Source organism: Gopherus flavomarginatus, chromosome 4, assembly GCF_025201925.1.
Source record: "Gopherus flavomarginatus isolate rGopFla2 chromosome 4, rGopFla2.mat.asm, whole genome shotgun sequence".
NCBI lineage: Eukaryota > Metazoa > Chordata > Testudines > Testudinidae > Gopherus > Gopherus flavomarginatus.
In genome coordinates this window covers 159,076,094-159,096,209 of record NC_066620.1, presented here as the reverse complement: position 1 = coordinate 159,096,209, position 20,116 = coordinate 159,076,094, and the positions used below count along the sequence as shown (strand labels likewise).

At 44.3% G+C, this 20,116-nt stretch overlaps 1 protein-coding gene across 4 annotated transcripts in view; it reads left to right on the top strand.

The window, feature by feature from the left end:
- Window positions 1-293: 293 nt before the first annotated feature.
- CD109 (CD109 molecule) overlaps window positions 294-20,116 on the top strand; it is a 127,565-nt gene continuing 107,742 nt past the window's right edge. The window contains exons 1-2 of one of the 4 annotated variants that reach the window (XM_050950615.1): window positions 294-714; window positions 6,611-6,771. In XM_050950615.1, coding sequence (XP_050806572.1) covers window positions 614-714; window positions 6,611-6,771 — 262 coding nt within the window. In that variant the 5' untranslated portion in view covers window positions 294-613. Of the gene's footprint in view, window positions 715-6,610; window positions 6,772-20,116 lie in introns of those variants that run through there. The other 3 variants (XM_050950614.1, XM_050950611.1, XM_050950613.1) reach the window with 3 other exon arrangements.

The window sequence follows — 20,116 nt, the reverse complement described above, 5'->3', positions numbered from 1 at the left end:
CTGTAGATCAGAACACAGCCCCTTAGAATAGACCTCTCTGAAGAAAGAGAGATCAGCTATATCTGACACAAGCCTTTAGGAAACGCCCCTGCGAAATGCCTGCTTGGTTGCCCGTCTCTCTGAAAGTCTGACTCACGGTCTAGGACAATGATTACATGTTTTCCACTCAGCCGAGTTCCTTCCAAGCTTGAACTCGTCTCTAGCAGTGGGTGGCTGGGGCTGCTTCGACAGGGAGCGTGTGGAGGTGGGGCTGGCTATCAGGGGCGCCCTGGCGGTGGTGTGACCCGCTAAGAATAGCGCACGTCGACTGGCAGGCTTCAAACGCCGCCACATCCCCTCCCCGCGCTGTGCAGCCGCCCCTGCTGGCAGGGAAGGGCCAGAGGCTGTGTCGGGGAGCAGGTCTGGCTATTTTGGAGCCCTCAGCCGCCGCAGCGGGGAGGAAGGTTTTGAAGAGCCCCGTGTAAAGCGAGAGGGCGGGGTGGAGCCGCAATAAGGAGCCTCTGTCACTCCCCGAGCGGGCTCGCCCCTCCCTGCGGCCAGCTCCAGCGGGACGGGCGCCGGGCGAGGAGGCCAGCAGCATCCCGCGAGCCGCTTTGTGCACTCCCAGAGCAGGATGCTGTTCCCAGGCCGGGCTGCACCGAGCGGCTCCCCTCCGCTCTCCTTCGTTCATCTCGTCTCGTGTCTCCTGGCGGCGTCGGCTGCCGCTGCGGCAGGGTATGAGCGAGGGCGAGCCGCGGGGGGCAGAGGGGAGCTGGCTGGAGGCCAGGCGGAGTGCGCGCTGTGCCCCACTCCGGCCTGAACGCGGTGCTGCAGCGGCTGGAGCCTCCCGCTTCCAGTGGAACAGGATCGGGGCCTCAGTCCGCGGAAAGCGCTGGCCTCAGCTGGGGCCCGCTTTGGCGTTTTCTCCCAGGATGATCATAGCACTGCCAATAACTGGAGAAACTTTATAGCCTGCTGCATTTAACATGCACTGCGGGAAAAAGTTAATCCCCCCCAACCCCAGGCAGCGAGTCATGGGTAGGAGGAACCAGAGAAATCCCACTGCTTTTCTGTACTAGTGCGCTTGTTCAATAACGTCCCAGCTTGGGAATGCGTTTTTAGATCGACTCTAATAGGCCTTGGCTACACTTGAGAGTTGCAGCGCTGGTGGCAGCTTTATAGCGCTGTAACTCACTCCCCGTCCACACTGGCAGGCGCATACAGCGCTGTATCTGGCTACAGTGCTGCTTGTACTCCACCTCCTCTTTATTCCTCTCACTGGGGCGCCAGTGTAAACAGGTATCAGAGGGGTAGGCGTGTTTGTCTGGATCTGTAAAAGCAGCAAAGGTGCCACAGGACTCTTTGCTGCTTTTAGTGTAAGCAGTAGTATGCTGTAACTGACCTCTGGAAGCTTCCCATAATGCTTTTAAGTAAAGATAACACTCTTTGTTTTGTTGTGATGCTTCTCTTCATTTTATTGTCAACTCCAGGCTCCCAGAGCTGCTTATCTAAAAAAACAAACACAGCAACTGTTTGCTGTGACTGGGCAGGGGGGAGGGTCCATTTCGGAGCAGCTGCTTATCTGGTCTGTGAGGGGAAAAACGGTATTTGCTTTCAGTGAGTGAGAGAATGGTGGGGGAGGGGATCAGAACTTGCAAGGCAGGGAGCTGAGACAGTGTCAGCTCCAAAAATCCACTCTCTCTCTCTCTCTCTCTCCCCCATGCTCCCTGTCACACTCCACCCCACCCTCCTTTTTGAAAAGCATGTTGCAGCCACTTGAATGCTGGGATAGCTGCCCATAATGCACCGCTCCCAGTGCGGCTGCAGATGGTGCAAATGTGGCCACGACAGTGCGCTGGTAGCTGTCAGTGTGGCTGGACTGCAGCGCTTTACCTGCTCGGCTATTCGAAGACAGGTTTAACTCCCAGCGCTGTACAGCTGCAAGTGTAGCCATACCCTATGTTTTACTGTGATTTGCCCTCTCACATGCTAAATATATTGTGACACAAAATTACCTTACCCTGCAACATTGAGATGGCATGTGGTTTCCCCTGTTTTCTTTCTTGTTTATTTTCTAGGAGTTTCACAGACCAACCACAGCAGTTAGATACTCCTTTGGGATTTAAGTTGCATTTATTAAGCTTGGGGCCTTAGTCTCCTCTCACTGAAGTTGGTGGAGGAAGATGAGGCACAACAGGCCTTGATTCTGGCTAGGGTTCCATTGACATTAATGGGTCTCTGCCCTGGCACTGAGTTTTGTCTGCATGGAGTAACTTGTATGTCACCAGAAATTAATCTGTAAGTTTGCTTCTGGACTTGATTACTATCTACCAAAATGGGAAAGAACGAATGAGTTAAATTGGACACTGGTACTGACACTACCTTATCAATAAAGTATCTTTAGTGTGTTTTCCCTCTGTTAGAGGGAGATGAAATGATTGGGCTTGTACAGTAATGCTGTTATGCTTATAAGAAGTACACGGAATCTTTTTAAAGGGGATAAGGCAATCTGCCGTGTTTATTGAGAGTATAATTTAAGCATTAAAATCAGCATATGCTTCCATTTGCTCTCACACACACCCACCCCAAAAGGTTCTGCAGCCGGATCTTATAATGTTGCTCGGTCAGTTCCAGTGGCCTGCTGAAACTGCACACGAGGGAGAGGAGTTGGGTCTCTGGCAAACGCGTTCGAAGCTCCAATGTTGATGCAGAACGAACCCAAGGTCCCATGGCAATACATCCTTCCTTTATAGTAATAAGTTCCCATACAAACCTATGGACCTTGCTGTGACACATCTGTCAGTCACAAGGTATTCAAGTATCAGAGGGTAGCCGTGTTAGTCTGGATCTGTAAAAGCAACAAAGAATCCTGTGGCACCTTATAGACTAACAGACGTTTTGGAGCATGAGCTTTCGTGGGTGAATACCCACTTTCTCAGATGCATGTAATGGAAATATCCAGGGGCAGGTATTCAAGGTTATTCTTAATCATCATTATTTTGAATTGTTACCAGGAGGATCTGCAGCTGTTTCTTATCTCATCCCTCTTGCTCAACTCCTTATATCTTGTCCTTGGAGTGTATGTCTTTGCTTTAGGTTTGTCAGTCTGCCATCTGGGTGATTCTGATAATAAAGTTGACGCCTTTCGACTCCTCCCCTCCCCCTTAACCATTTGGCCTAGCTGTCTTTTGTCAGTTAATTAGTATATCATACCTTCTTCACTCACACACCAATCAGTAAATAAGACAATAATTACAGCCATAAAACTTCTGTCTTTCTAAGAACAATCACTAACACATTCAGCAAAGAATAAACTCAGAACAATTTCTTCCTACTAATTCAAGGCTAGCAAAATGGAGTATAAAGCAAAATAAGCAAAATGGATTACAACTTACTCAAGACAATTTCTCCCAATTAGGCTTTCGGCCTACATTGTTTTTATAAGCCTCTGCTCCAACATGCAGTAGGGTGAACATAAGAACAGCCATACTGAGTCAGAACAAAGGTCCATCTAGCCCAGTATTCTTCCAACTGTGGCCAATGCCAGGTGCCCCAAAGGGAATGAACAGAACAGGTAATCATCAAGTGATCCATCCCCGGCACCCATTCCCAGCTTCTGGCAAACAGAGGCTAGGGACACCATCCCTGCCCATCTTGGCTAATAGCCATTGATGGAACTATCTTCTATTAATTTACCTAGATCTTTTTTGAACCCTGTTATAGTCTTGGCCTTCACAACATCCTCTTGCAAGGAGTTCCACAGGTTGACTGTGCATTGTGTTAAAAAATACTTCCTTTTGTTTGTTTTAAATCTGCTGCCTATTAATTTCATTTGGTGACTCCTAGTTCATGTGTTATGAGAAGGAGTAAATACAGTTCCTTTTTTACTTTCTCCACACCAGTCACGATTTTATAGACCTCTATCATGTCCCCCCTTAGTTGTCTCTTTTCCAAGCTGAAAAGATCCAGTTTTATTAATCTCTCCTCATACGGAAGTCTCTCCATACCCCTAATAATTTTTGTTGTCCTTTTCTGAACCTTTTCCAATGCCAATATATCTTTTTTGAAATGGGGAGACCACATCTGCATGCAGTATTCAAGATGTGGGCATATCATGGATTTATATAGAGGCAATATGATATTTTCTGTCTTATTATCTATTGCTTTCTTAATGATTCCCAACATTCTGTTTGCTATTTTGGCTGCTGCTGCACATTGAGTGGATGTTTTCAGAGAACTATCCATGAGGACTCCAAGATCTCTCTCTTGAGTGTTAACAGCTAATTCAGACTCCATCTTTTTTTTTTTTTAAGAATATTAGGGTTAGAAGGGACCTCAGGAGGTCATCTAGTCCAACCCCCATGCTCAAAGCAGGACTAATCCCCAGACAGATTTTTGCCCCAGATCCCTAAATGGTCCCCTCAATGATTGAACTCATAACCCTGGGTTTAGCAGGCCAATGCTCAAACCACTGAGCTATCCCTCCCCCCCCTTTTTGTGTATATGGTTGAGATTGTTTTCCAATGTGCATTACTTTGCATTTATCAACATTGAATTTCATCTGCCATTTTGTTGCCCAATCATCCAGTTTTGTGAGAACTCTTTGTAACTCTTTGCAGTCTGCCTGGGACTTAACTATTTTGAATAGTTTTGTATCATCTGCAAATTTTGCCACCTCACTCTTCACCCCTTTTTCCAGATCATTTATGAATATGTTAAATAGGATTCAGTACAGACCCTTGGGGACACCACTATTTACCTCTCTCCATTCTGAAAACTGACCATTTATTCCTGCCCTTTGTTTCCTATCTTTTAACCAGTTACCAATCCATGAGAGAACCTTCCCTTTTATCCCACGATTGCTTACTTTGCTTAAGAGCCTTTGGTGAGAGACATTGTCAAAGGCTTTCTGAAAATCTAAGTACACTATATCCACTGGATCCCCCTTGTCCAGGTGCTTATTGACCTCCTCCAAAGAATTCTAGTAGATTAGTGAGGCTTACTGGCCTGTAATTCGCAGGGTCAGCTCTGGAGCCCTGTTTAAAAATTGGCATCACATTAGCTATCCTCCAGTCATTTGGTACAGAAGCTGATTTAAATGATAGGTTACTGACTACAGTTAGTAGTCCTGCAATTTCACATTTGAGTTCCTTTAGAACTCTTGGGGAAATACCATCTGGTCCCAGTGACTTATTACTGTTTAGTTTATTAATTTGTTCCAAAACCTCCTCTAATGACACCTCAATCTGGGACAGTTCCTCAAATTTGTCACCTAAAAAGAATGGCTCAGGTTTGGGAATCTTCCTCACATCCTCAACCATGAAGACCGATGCAAAGAAGTCATTTAGTTTCTCCGCAATGGCTGTATCATCCTGGAGTGCTCCATTAGCATCTTGATCATCCAGTAGCCCCACTGGTTGTTTAGCAGGCTTCCTGCTTCTGATGTACTTAAATTTTTTTTGTTATTACTTTTTGAGTCTTTGACTAGCTGTTCTTCAAATTATTTTTTGGCCTTTCTAATTATATTTTTACACTTCATTTGCCAGAGTTTATGCTCCTTTCTATTTTTCTCACTAGGAATTAGCTTCCACTTTTTAAAGGATGCCTTTTTGCCTCTCACTGCTTCTTTTACTTTGTTGTTTAGCCATGACGGTTCTTTTTTGGTTTTCTTACTATATTTTTCAATTTGTGGTATACATTTAAGTTGAGCCTCTATTAAATGTATTTAAATAAAATCTATTTAAAAAGTTTCCATGCAGCTTGCAGGAATTTTACTTTTGGTGCTGTACCTTTTAATTTCTGTTTAACAAACCTCATTTTTGTGTAGTTCCCCTTTCTGAAATTAAATGCTACAGTGTTGGGCCACTGTAGTGTTTTCCCTGCCACAGGGCTGTTAAATTTAATTATATTATGGTCACTATTACCAAGTGGTCCAGCTATATTCACCTCTTGGACCAGATCCTGTGCTTCACTTAGGACTAAATCAAGAATTTCCTCTCCTCTTGTGGGTTCCAGAATCAGCTGCTCCAAGAAGCTGTCATTTAAGATGTCAAGAAACTTTATCTCTGCATCCCGTCCTGAGGTGATATGTACCCAGTCAATATGGGGATAGTTGAAATTCCCCATTATTATGGAGTTTTTTATTTTAATAGCCTCTCTAATCTCCCTGAGCATTTCACAGTCACTGGTCAGGTGGTTGGTAATACGTCCCTACTGCTATATTCTTAGTATTCGAGCATGGAATTGCTATCCATAGAGATTCTATGGTACAGTTTGGTTCATTGAAGATTTTTAGTTCATTTAATTCTTCGCTTTCACATATAGTGCCACTCCCCCACCAGCATGACCTGTTCTGTCCTTCCGATATATTTTGAACCCTGGTATTACTGTGTCCCATTGACTATCCTCATTCCCCCAAGTTTCTGTGATGCCTATTTTATCAATATCCTCATTTAATACGAGGCATTCTAGTTCACCCATCTTATTACTGTATTTCGATTTCTAGCATTGGTACATAAGCACAGTAGGGTGTGTGGGTAACAGCAGAAATACAGAATTTGTCACCAACACAGTTATTGCCTTTTGTAAAACAAGATTTGATTTACTCCTCTTCCCTTTTTATGTTTTCCAGACCCACATTTCTGGTGACAGGTCCCCGGAACATTAGGCCTGGTGCGAATGTGACAATTGGGGTAGCTCTGCTGACAGACAGTCCTCCACAAGTCACAGTGAGAGGTGAAGTGCTCAGAGGGAATGATATCGTGCTACATGGGGAAGTTATCTTTGAAAAAGGTGAGTTGGCAGGAACAGCCTAGAGCAGTGGATCTCAACCTTTCCAGACTACTGTACCCCTTTCAGGAAGCTGATTTTTCTTGCATACCCCAAGTTTCACCTCACTTAAAAACTACTTTCTTACAAAATCAGACAAAAAATATAAGTGTATTACTGAATATTATTGCAAAATAGCTTACTTTCTCATTTTGTCTGTATGACATTTTAGTTTGTACTGACTTTGCTAGTGCTTTTTATGTAGCCTGTTGTAAAACTAGGCAAATATCTGATGAATTGATGTACCCCCTGGAAGATCTCTGCGTGACCACATGGATACATGTACCCCTGGTTGAGAATCCTGGCCTAGAGAAATTTAAATGAAGATTATCCTTCCCCTCCTCCCCGAAATATCAGGGCTGTTAAAAATACATTAAAACATGAATTTTATTGGACTTGTTTTACCAAGTATGGTCAATCAAAGAAGAAAAATTCTGTTTCCATCTAAATATAGTTAGAGGTGGAACTGTTTGCTGAATAGTTAGTGGTTTGTATGTGTGTGTACCCATTAACTCATGATAAGCACTTTGAAAATAATATGTGTAGTAGGGGAGTGTCATATGATATGGTAGCTGTCTGGATCTTAAAAGGACTCTGGACACTGGGGCCGCATGAGTCCAATATAGAAACCTAGGGCCATCCCTAGCTATTCTGGGGCCCTATGCAGCCCCCCCATGGGGTGTGTGTTTGGGGCCCCAGGCCTCCATGAGGGTGGGGTAGCTGGCCCCAGGCCTTCATGGGGGGGCTGGCTTGGGGGGCGGAGGGAACCACCCCCCAGCACTGACCGGCGGCGCAGCTGAGGACCTGGTCTCTGCACTTCCCACTGCCAGTGAGTGCAGGCCCAGCCCTGCTGTACTCCTTAGGGGGAGGGAAGAGGTAGGGCTGGGGCGGAGCAGGGGTGGAAAGAGGCAGGGTGGTGATGGAGCAGGGTGGGGGCTTTGGGGAAGGGATGGAGTGGGGGGGCGGAAGTGGGGTGGAGCAGGGGCAGGAATAGGTGAGGCTGGGGTGGGGTAGGGGTGGGCGGCCTGGGGAAGAGGCGGGGCAGGGGCTGGAGCAGCACGCAGTTGTGCAGGGCACCAGGAAATTTGGTGCCACAAGTTTCCTGGTGCCCTGTGCAGCTGCATACTTTGTATATGGGTAAGGACGTCCCTGCAGAAACCCCCTTTCTTTCTTATGTTTACTGGGAGGATTCAGAAACCAGGCAGGAGCATGTGAAGTGTCAAAGCCACTCATAAAGCAACCAAGCCCCATTGCTTTATATATATTAGGCAGACTGAGAAAAAGTGTGGGGCCAGTGTGGGGAGGAGGCTGCCCTGATCACATGATGAGGTGGCTATCTCTCAGAAGAGCAGAGTGAGAAGGTTTCTCTTTGTTTTGAGGCTATGGCCCAGAGTCCAAGCTGCACGGCTCAAGGGGTGAAGGCCACCTTTGTGACCCCTGAATTCTGGTGCTAGCTGATGACTGCTCCTGTTTATGTTGTAAATTTAGAGTAGTCTGAGGTGGCTATAGCCCATACTGGCAAGTCTGGCAGCTAGGAATAGCTGGAGCACTGAGGTGCTTCATACCTTGGATCTGCTCCAAAAGAGCATTATTATTGTCACATTATAATTGTTCACCTTTGGGCCCAGATCTGAAAGTTAATTGAAGTCAGTGGAAAAGCTCCCATTTATTTCAGTGGTCTTTGGATCAGGACCTTGAAGATGTAGAACAGGGCACATATTCATTAGAAAATAGGCTGAACACCCAAACTCATTCAGTGAGATGGTGGATGAGAATAGCTGCCGCAAACATGAAAGGCCCTATTCCACTATGAAGGCCCCAAATCATCCAATCCATTCTCCAAGTTCATTTTGCTTAAAACTATAGCCCTGACTTCCCTCATTATAGTAACTGATTCTCCTCTTGTTTCAAAAATTTCCTACACACTACGATATAGATACCAACTCATTCTGAGTAATATGACATATGACATAATCACACAGAACTGCACAGTATAATGATGAGAAATGGGATATTTCAGTTTGGGTAATAGGAGGCTGACTATTTTCTCCCCTCTCTTCACTGGAAAAATCAGTTGAGGAAATGTATAAGTGTGCAGTAATGATTTATGAGGCCACAATTTAAAGTATGAATTTGTCTACCTTCACTAGAGACTTCATCCAGCTATAAATTGTTGGAAGTGCAGCTAACAAGGCTTTTAGAAAAGATTTATTGGACATGATACAAATGTTTGTACAACACTGTATAGTTATATTAACACAGTAAACCATTCTATTTTAATAAATGCATGGCAAGTGTTGAAATAACAGATGATACATGCAGAACGTCTTTAAGACAGTTCAGCACTTTCTACTTTGCATTTCAACTTGTACAGCAGCTTGTTTCCCCTCCTCATTTTGTCTGAGGCTGAATATTCTTTGGCTCACAGTGTCCCTTCAGATGCTCTGCTATTTTGTTCCTGGAAGGAAAACAGAATGCACATTTATTGTATAAGCTGCTCTCTTCTTCCCTTCCTTTCTCTTTTAACTTGCCAGCCTATCGTCCTCTGTCTCTGTTTCTCTTGACAGCAAGGCTAGCTTGCTTGGAATGGGCTTTTATTGTTTACATTTGTTTAATGCCTAAGGGGACACTAGGTAATTTACTGACATATGATCAGACAAGTTCCTGCCCTGAAGAGCTTATAGTGTGAGGACCTGGTTGTGCAATGTGCTAATGTCAGTGGGAGCTGTGAGTGCTCAGACTCAGGCTCTAAACCAGGGGTAGGCAACCTATGGCATGTGTGCCGAAGGCGGCACGCTAGCTGATTTTCAGTGGCACTCACACTGCCTGGGTCCTGGCCACCGGTCCGGGGGGCTCTGCATTTTAATTTAATTTTAAATTAAGTTTCTTAAACATTTTAAAAACCTTATTTACTTTCATACAACAATAGTTTAGTTATATATTATAGACTTATAGAAAGAGACTTTCTAAAAATGTTACAATGTATTACTGGCACGTGAAACCTTTCATTAGAGTGAATAAATGAAGACTTGGCACACCACTGCTGAAAGGTTGCCGACCTCTGCTCTAAACAGACAACATATTGTTACCTCTTTTGACTGAACAGCTAGCCATAGGTCAGGGTCTAGCAGGTTGTTCCAGTTAGGAGGAGAAATTGATGATGGGTATCTGTTTGATGCAATTCTGTTTATTTACAGAGACAATACAAAGTCCTGTTTCCCAGAACACAGGGCTTCTCCCAGGACCGCACCATCCACCTACCCACACCCACTCACTCACCCACCCACCCACAAAATATCTCTGGTAAAAAAATGTCCAGTGGAACCCTCCAGACTTATGATGTTAATTTCTGGGCACACTCCATTGTGCCTTGTTTTAGGTGCGGCTCCTTAAGGTTTCTTGCAGCTATCTTAAATGACGGGTGCATTCACACCCATCAGTTTCAATGAGCTTTTAACCCAACTCATAGCAACTCAATTCATATATATATATTTAAGATATGATCTAATTCAAACAGAAATTATTTTGGGAAAATTATATGGCTTATGTGAACAGGAAATCAGCTTAGATGATCACAATGGACCCTTCTGGCCTTAGAATCTATGAATCTATAAAAATACCACATAGAGAAAAGTGCGGAAAAGATTTAACACAACACTGAAAAATTGTCTATTTAATTTTAACCCTGGCTTATATACCTCTATTTCTTGTCAGATTTTATATTTTTCCTGATTTTCCGTTTGATACGTGGAAAGGCAAAGAGCCAGGCACTGGGGATAAAGGGTTGAGAAAGTGGCAGGACCAGAAGCCAGCAAGCTGTACCAAGCTCTTGCTCTCACAGCAGGGCTTGTTGGGAATTGGAGGAGTTCTGTCCTGGCAGCACAGAAGACTATAAGTAGGGCCCTACCAAATTCATGGTCCGTTTTGGTCAATTTCAAAGTCATAGGATTTTAAATGTAGTACATAGTGCTAGTGAGGCTGGCAGCTGTTGATATGCTACCCATGGGCAGGACAAGTATTGGTGGGATACCTGAAGCTACTGACCATATTATGTATCCCACAACCTGGGAGTGGTTCTCCACCTGTTCATCAGTGCAATGTAATCTGAAGGCCCCAGTTCAGCAAGGAACTTCAGCATGTGCTTAACTTTAAATGTGTGACTAATCACTTCCTATACAGCAAAGCACATAAGCCCATGCTTAAAGTTAAGAAGTGAGCTTACAGGGAGTGGAAGGAAGGCAGGATCAGTAAGGAAAGCTACCTTGCTGAGGTCAGAACATGTAGGGATAAAGTGAGGAAGGCTAAAAGCCACATTGAACTGGAACTTGGAAAGGGAATCAAAACCAATAGTAAAAGGTTCTACAGCCACATAAATAAGAAGAAAACAAAGAAAGAAGAAGTGGGGCCACTATACACTGAGGATGGAATGGAGGTTAAGGATAACCTAGGCATGGCCCAACATCTAAACAGGTACTTTGCCTCAGTTTTTAATAAGACTAGTGAGGAACCTTGCGATGATGGAGGGATGGTAAACGGGAATGTGGATATGGAAGTGGATATTGCCGCAACTGAGGTAGAGGCCGTACTTGAACAGCTCGATGGGACAAAGTCGGAGGGCCCGGACAATCTCCATCCGAGGATATTAAAGGAACTGGCGCGTGAAATTGCGAGCCCGTTAGCGAGAATTTTTAAGCAATCGATAAACTCGGGGGTTGTGCCATATGACTGGAGGATTGCTAATGTAGTTCCTATTTTTAAGAAAGGGAATAAGAGTGATCCGGGTAATTATAGGCCTGTTAGCTTGACATCTGTAGTATGTAAGGTCTTGGAAAAAATTTTAAGGGAGAAAGTAGTTAAGGACATAGAGGTCAATGGTAATTGGGACGAATTGCAACACGGATTTACTAAAGGTAGATCGTGCCAAACCAATCTGATCTCCTTCTTTGAGAAGGTGACGGATTACTTAGATAAAGGAAATGCGGTAGATATAATTTACCTAGATTTCAGGAAGGTGTTCGACACGGTTCCGCACAGGGAGCTGTTAGTTAAATTGGAAAAGATGGGAGTGAATATGAAAGTTGTAAGGTGGATAAAGAACTGGTTAAAGGGGAGACTCCAGAGGGTCATATTGAAAGGTGAACTGTCGGGCTGGAAGGAGGTCACCAGTGGAGTCCCTCAAGGATCGGTTTTGGGACCGATCTTATTTAACCTTTTTATTACTGACCTTGGCACAAAGAGCGGGAATGTGCTAATAAAGTTTGCGGATGACACAAAGCTGGGGGGTATTGCTAACACGGAGAAGGACAGGGATACTATTCAGGAAGATCTGAACCACCTTGTAAACTGGAGTAATAGAAATAGGATGAAATACAATAGTGAAAAGTGCAAGGTCATGCATTTAGGTATTAATAATAAGAATTTTGGATATACATTGGGGGCACATCAGTTGGAAGCGACGGAGGAGGAGAAGGACCTTGGGGTACTGGTTGATAGCAGGATGACTATGAGTCGCCAATGTGATACGGCTGTTAAAAAAGCAAATGCGATTTTGGGATGCATCAGGCGGGGTATTTCCTGCAAGGATAAGGATGTGTTAGTACCGTTATATAAGGCGTTGGTGAGACCCCATCTGGAATACTGTGTGCAGTTCTGTTGTCCCATGTTCAAGAAGGATGAATTCAAACTGGAACAGGTTCAGAGACGGGCTACAAGGATGATCCGAGGAATGGAAAAACTGCCTTATGAAAGGAGACTCAAAGAGCTTGGCTTGTTTAGCCTGGCCAAAAGAAGGCTGAGGGGGGATATGCTCGCTCTATATAAATATATCAAGGGGGTTAACGTTAGGGAGGGAGAGGAATTATTTAAGTTTAGTACTAATGTAGCCACGAGGATGAATGGGTATAAACTGGATATTAGGAAGTTTAGACTTGAAATTAGACGAAGGTTTCTGACCATTAGGGGAGTGAAGTTCTGGAATAGCCTTCCGAGGGAAGTAGTAGGGGCAAAAGACTTTCCTGGCTTTAAGACAAAGCTTGATAAGTATATGGAGGGGATGTTATGATAGGATCATTAATTTGGGCAATTGATCTTGATTTACCACCAGACAGGTCTGCTCAATGGTCTGCGGGGAGATGTTGGATGCGATGGGTACTGAGTTGCTGCAGAGAATTCCTTCTTGGGTGCTAGCTGGTGACTCTTGCCCACATGCTCAGGGTTTAGCTGATCGCCATATTTGGGGTCGGGAAGGAATTTTCCTCCAGGGCAGATTGGCAGGTGCCCTGGAGGTTTTTCGCCTTCCCCTGCAGCGTGGGGCACGGGTCACTTGCTAGTGGTTTCTCTGCAGCTTGAGGTCTTCAAACCATTTTTGAGGATTTCAATAACTCGGTCCTGGGATAGGGGTTGTTATAAAATTGGATGGGTGGGGTTCTGTGGCCTGCCTTGTGCAGGAGGTCAGACTAGATGATCAGATTGGTCCCTTCTGACCTATGAGTCTATGAGTCTATGAGTCTAAAAATAGTCAGTTTCATGCTTTTAGATGTTTACATCTGAAATTTCACAGCGTTGTAAATGGGGGGGGTTCTGACCCAAAAGGGGGAAATAGGGTGGGGATTGTGGGATTGCTACCCTTACTTCTGCACTGCTGCTAGCAGGGGGACCAGCACAGAAGTGAGGGTTGCAGGGTTGTCACTTTTGAGGGGAGGCAGGGTCGGTCTTATAGGTGGGCAACCATCCAGGACCCCATGGTCAGGGTATGCCGTGGTCCCCTCCCACAGCCTGCCCAGATCCTTTTAACTCCCAAGCACTGGGCCCAGAGCTGGGGAGGCACAGGGCTGGGGATGCTCATACACTGGGGGCTCTTACTGTACACCGGGGTCCAGCTGCTAGTCCAGACTGGGCTGGGTTGGGACAGGACTTCCTCTTCCCCTGCAGGGGCCGTTCTTGGGGCTGGGTCAAACCCCCCGCCCCCCCCCAACCCAAGGAGCCTCCCCTTGCTGCAGGAAGCTCAGTGGCTGCTCTGCTTTCAGCTCAGCTCTGAAGGCAGCACAGAAGTAAGGGCAGCACACTGCAAGCTGGAAGCTGCAGCAGGAAGCTCAGCGACTGCTGACTGCTGCCTAGCTCTGAAGGTAGCACATCTGTGGAGCTTCCTGCAGCTGGGGGAAGAGGAAGTCCTGTTCCTCCCCAGCCTGGCCAGGACTAGCAGCTGGAGCCCAGTGAATGATAGATCTGCCTCCCCCACAAGAGCCAGATTTCATGGGGGAGATCGAATTTCACGATCTGTGACATCTTTTTCATGGCTGTAAATTTGGTAGGGCCTTAACTATAAGTATGGAACTATTGTGATTCAGAGATAAAATAGCCTATCAGACTAAATCTCTTCAACTGCTCTCTGAACAGCAAAACAGTCTTGTGTTAAACTCTGTCACGGCTGAATTTAGTGGCCTGAAATTGTTGCTTCTGTTAATGGTGTTGACACATTGGATCCTGCCAACCAGCTGATGTGGTGACATCATTTTGAGATATACTGTTTCTATGGTGCTATTACCACAGTGCTAGTGAGGCTGGCGGCTGTTGATATGCTACCCATGGGCAGGACAAGTATTGGTGGGATACCTGAAGCTACTGACCATATTATGTATCCCACAACCTGGGAGTGGTTCTCCACCTATTCATCAGTGCAATGTAATCTGAAGGCCCCAGTTCAGCAAGGAACTTCAGCATGTGCTTAACTTTAAATGTGTGACTAATCACTTCCTATACAGCAAAGCACATAAGCCCATGCTTAAAGTTAAGAATGTGCTCAAATGATTTGGGCCTCAAGGTACTTAAGCATATGCTTAACTTTGAGCATTAATTTAGTAAGCATATTTCTAATTACTCTGCTTAATCAGGACTTCAGTTTGCATGAGAATTTGTTTCTTATTTAACATAATTCTTGCTTTATGTAAGAAATAGAATAGAGTTGTCTATTTTCTAATGGTTGACAGGTTTGCAATTTTAAATACACCTCTACCCCAATATAAGGGTATCCTCAGGAGCCAAAAAATCTTAACTCGTTATAGGTGAAATCATGTTATATCGAACTTGCTTTGATCCACCATAGTGTGCAGCCCTTCCCCCCTGGAATGCTTCTTTACCGTGTTATATCCGAATTTGTGTTATATTGGGTCGCATTATATCGGGGTAGAGGTGTATATTATAATTAAAATTTTGATTCCTTAGGGATTTTTGAGATGAGACACGAGATAAATACTGTGGCAGTATAACTAGGTTCATATCTTTGCCTTGCTTACTAAGTAATATAACAAATGAAACACATATTCTGATGACACACTGATCTGTGATCCATGCAGAGAGACAATATGGAAGTGCTGATAACCTGAGCCTGGCTTCAAGTACCAGAAGCAAAATATCAGACACTGATGCAGCAAGTGAGATTATTTAGAAGTGTTGCTTTTGTTTGGAGACCTAGCTTCCTGGTATTGAGGTAGAAAGGAACACATTGAATATGTCTGCAAGTAGAAATACATGGCTAGAGGAAAAACTTATATCAGTAAACAGGACAAAAACATGCCCCTGGGACAGGGGAAGAGAAAGAGCTTGCATTTTCTGCAGTAAAACTAAAAAGAATATAGAAAGATTAGCTCTGCAGAATATATGACCATGCACATCCTCATGACATTAGGGCCTTGTGACAGGTTCTGGGTAACTCCATTATTAGAAAAACCTTCACGTTGAATGGAAGTGACTATAGAAGCATCAGTATTGCTTATATCAGAAAAGGCGTATCTTCTAATCTACATGAATTGCTCTGTTGACATTCATGGGAGAACAAGTGACAACGATGGGGACTATAGACATGCAGGTTAAACTCCAAGGTCAGAGACCTCCAATGTCTCTGATTATGGTCTTTATTCCCATACATGAGAGGCCAGTGATGGATCAAAAAGATCCAGCTGAAATGGCAAAAAGCTCACTTGATGGAGTAAAGTAAAACCATATAGCTACAGATTTCAGGAACATGCTTTGGTTTTCAAAGGAGAAATGGAGAGCATGTAATACTTCACTGTAAAAGCTATCCAATAAGCTGGGCAGCCCACCTGAATGTTACAAGGACAACATGAGCTCACGATATGCCATCAGACCTTCAAATCAGATCTGGAAAGTCTAGTCAAGACAGGAGTTGTGTCATGCACAGATAAAGAGCAACTGCCATTGTTCCAGCACTTAAGTTAAAAGAGAATTTGGGGTGATTTCAAAGTGACTATAAATCCAGTCTTATGTGCAGAACTTTATCCTTCCTCGTAGTTAACATTTATTTTCTTCCTTACCAGGCAAAATTTATTGAAATTGAGTCCTGCCAAGCTTACTTACAAATGCAGTTGGAGGAAAAAATCTCAGGGGAATGCTAACAATAGCAGTGCCTAGTGAGTTTTACTGACCCAAATAAGTTTTTCAAAATGTAAGCTCAACAGAAATGCTTCCATTAAATGCTAATTAAAGAAGAAGAAAATAAAAAAGAAAATAAAAAATCAGCTGGAAACAAAAGCATTCTCTTGCAGGGTTTGCCATCCAAACATTGTAACATATTCTAGTGCAGGGGTCCCCAACACGGTGCCCACAGGCGCCATGGCGCCCATGGGAGCGTCTAAATGTGCTCGCATCCTGGCCGCCGATCGAGCATCCGCCAAATTGCTGCCGAAATTTGGCGGCGATGCTGCTTGCCGCCGACAAGTGACATCATCGAGAGGCATCGCCGCTGAAATGCTGCCGAAATTTGGTGGCATTTCGGCGGATGCTTAACCACCGCCATGGTCCTTCGTCTGGCACCCGCCAGACGAAAAGGTTGGGGACCACTGTTTTAGTGCATGAGAATTGTTGTGATAATCAGGCCTACAAGTTACGAGCTCAGCTGTAACAAGTACATCTAAGTTAATAAGAAGTCATAATAGCCTATAACAGGGATTGGCAACCTTCGGCACGCGGCCCATCAGGGGAATCCGCTGGCGGGCCACAAGACGTTTTGTTTACTTTGACAATCCGCAGGCACGGCCCCACGCTGCTCCCAGTGGCTGCAGTTCGCCATTCCCACAGCTTCCATTGGCTGGGAAAGGTGAACTGCGGCCACTGGGAGCTGTGCCTATGGAGAGTCAACATAAACAAAATGTCAAGCAGCCCTCTAGTGGGTTACCCTGATGGGCCACATGCCGAAAGTTGCTGACCTCTGGCCTGTAATAACAAACGTTGATCGGAGAAGGTGTGAAAGGGAGACAGACTGAATCAGTCCAAACAAAAAGGCCTACCGATATTCAGGGACCATGTTAAGATCATGCTTGGCAAACAAGAAAATTGTGGAACCAGAAATCAGTGAACCAAAATTGGTGTGTCAGAAATGAGGCCTAACTGGTCGACAAAATAATGGGAGAATGGGCTATTCAACCCATCTCTTCCTTTTGGGTCTATGATGGGGTAGTCCACCCCACACAAGTTTTGAGTAGGTTAATATGGGCCAGAAGAGGCCAGTTAACTTTATATGCTGCACCTGGAGTAAAGCCAGGGCTTGATAAGCTTTAATGGCAGATGAAGCCCAGCTGGGGGAGAGGTTGAGATAGGAGTATAAAGCCAGGAAATGAGAGCACAAGGAGATCTGCGGACACCCTCTAGGGGAAAAGGGGGTTGGCTAGAGTCAAGGAGGAAATGCAGGGGGAGAATAAGCTATGGGTCCAGTCCTGCACCAGGGAATTTGACAAGAGGCTTAGTGATGAAGAAGCCACAGGGAGTGGAGAAAGCTCTGGTGGAAAATTCAGAGATAGGCAATGAGATAGAGAGATGGGGTAGGAAGGAGCCCAGAGAAAGAGCAATAGGGTCTGAGACTAAGGAGACCTATGTTGATTGTCATAGTGTCTCTGGGTTGGATTCTGGAATAGTGGGTGGGCCTGGGTTCCTCTACCAGCCACTGGCACAGGATTTGGAGTTGGAATAGAAGGTTGTTTGAGATGGCGTATGGACAGCTTGTCCCATGGGACTTTGTTACCCCAGAATGTGGGGGGACTATATAGTGACCTGGCTGGAGGACTGAGTTACGAAGATGGAGCACCCTGAGTTACAGAGAGAGAGGGGCCACAGCATGAGTGATGGACAGAAGGTGGTGCCAGATGGGGCAAAAGTTAATTCCCAGACCCAGACAAAAGGAGGTGCACCTTCAGTGAGTCGAACTGCTTTATTGGGTCCTTAAAGAAAGATATTTTAAGGGAAAAAATTGGCTACTGGAGTGAGCTTCCCCATTGTGCCTGCACTCTCACCATTTCATGGGACCTTAGGCCTTTGTCATTCTGACCCTAAGAGGTGTCCTGACCAGCTGGGCCAGAAAGAGGGACCTTGATGACATTTTCACCTCTGCTGGGTTTTAAAAATACTTTTACTTGTAATAACATATGTTAGAATTTAAGGAAACTGGAAAAACATTTTGATTCATAAAATATGACTTAGGTTAACCTTTATTTATTTAAGCCAAAATGAAGTAGAGCTGCTTTATCGACCGAAAAAGCAGCAAAGAATCCTGTGGCACCTTATAGACTAACAGACGTTTTGGACTCTATAAGGTGCCACAGGTTTCTTTGCTGCTTTTACAGATCCAGACTAACATGGCTACCCCTCTGATATTTTATCGACCGAGGAGCATACAAAATACTGGGGCATCTAAATTGGATGTTACGGCTCAAGAAAGAGTCATTGTGGATAGTTCTTTGAAAACATCTGCTCAATGCAGTGGCAGTCAAAAAAGCTAACAATATTAGGAACCATTAGGAAAGGTATAGTTAATAAGACCGAAAATATCAAAATGCCACTGTATAAATCCATGGTGTGTCCACACATTGAATACTACATGCATGTCTGGTTGCCCCATCTCAAAAAAGATATATTAGAATTGTAAAAAGTACAGAGAAGGGCAACAAAAACAGGAACAGCTTCTCTATGGGGAGAGGTTAAAAAGTCTGGGACTGTTCGTCTTAAAAAAGAGATGACTAATGGGGGATATGATAGAGGTTTATAAAATTATGATGTGTGGAGAAAGTGAATAGGTAAGTGTTATTTACTTCTTCGCATGACACAAGAACACGGGTATCACCAAATGAAATTAAAAGGCAATAGGTTTAAAACAAACAAAAGGAAATACTTCACACAACACACAGCCACTGTGGAACACATTGTGGAACTTGTTGCCAAGGGATGTTGTGAAGGCCAAAAGTATAACTGGGTTCAAAAATTGATTAGATATGTTCACGGAGGACAGGTCCATTGGATGACATTAGCCAAGATGGTCAGGGATGCAACCCCATATTCTGGGTGTCCCTAAACCTCTGACTGCCAGAAGCTGGGATACGATGATGATAAGGGATGGATCACTGAATACATTGACCTGTTCTGTTATTTCCCTCTGGAGCATCTGGCACCAGCCAACTGTTTGAAGACAGGACACTGGGCTAGATGGACCACGGGTCTGATCCAGTATGGCCATTCTTATAATCTGGTTGAAAATAGCTTTCATTATTTGTATGCGTTAACTGTAAATTTCTTGGAATAGTAAATTAATTTATATGCATTGATTGTACATCTCCTCTGTAGTGAAAGAAACTACTGTTAATAGAATTAACTTTGAACTGGAGAGCTGAAAGAAACAACTGTTAATAGAATTAACTTTGAACTAGAGAGCTGTAAAAATGATCTTCCAAATGAATATTTGCTAAACATGACAGAGGCTGTGAGAATCACTAGCAAGCTCAGACAAGTACAGTGATCATCCATGTCAATACTGGAAAAATTGTTTTTGCCAGAAGTTGTTTTGCATACTTAATAATATGCCTCTGATGGGAAACACTGGAAAACACTGATGAATGGTAAGCTGTAAAAGAACAATTTACTAAGGATGAAAATACTAGATATGCGGAATCCCTTGTGTTAACATAAACATATCACACTGTTTCTTTTCAGTATAGCTAATAATCTTCAGCTGTGCTAAGACTCATTGATGGTTGCAGAGGATATACTTGAAAATCTGAAATGTGGTTGCTATGAAATTGTGAGGCAACGGCAGCTGGGTAGGGTGACGTGAGACTTATACAGCCTCGGTTCTCTGAGTGCCTGTGGTTTAAAACAAAAATAGAACAGGTGAGAAGTACTTCCAGCTCTTTAAGAAAAAAAAGTACTATGGGACTATACAGTTGTTGAACACCCTAAAGCTAAATGATAATAGACCCTGATGATTTTTTTGCAGAAAGACAGGGGTAACATCCCTGTGCAGCACTCCAAC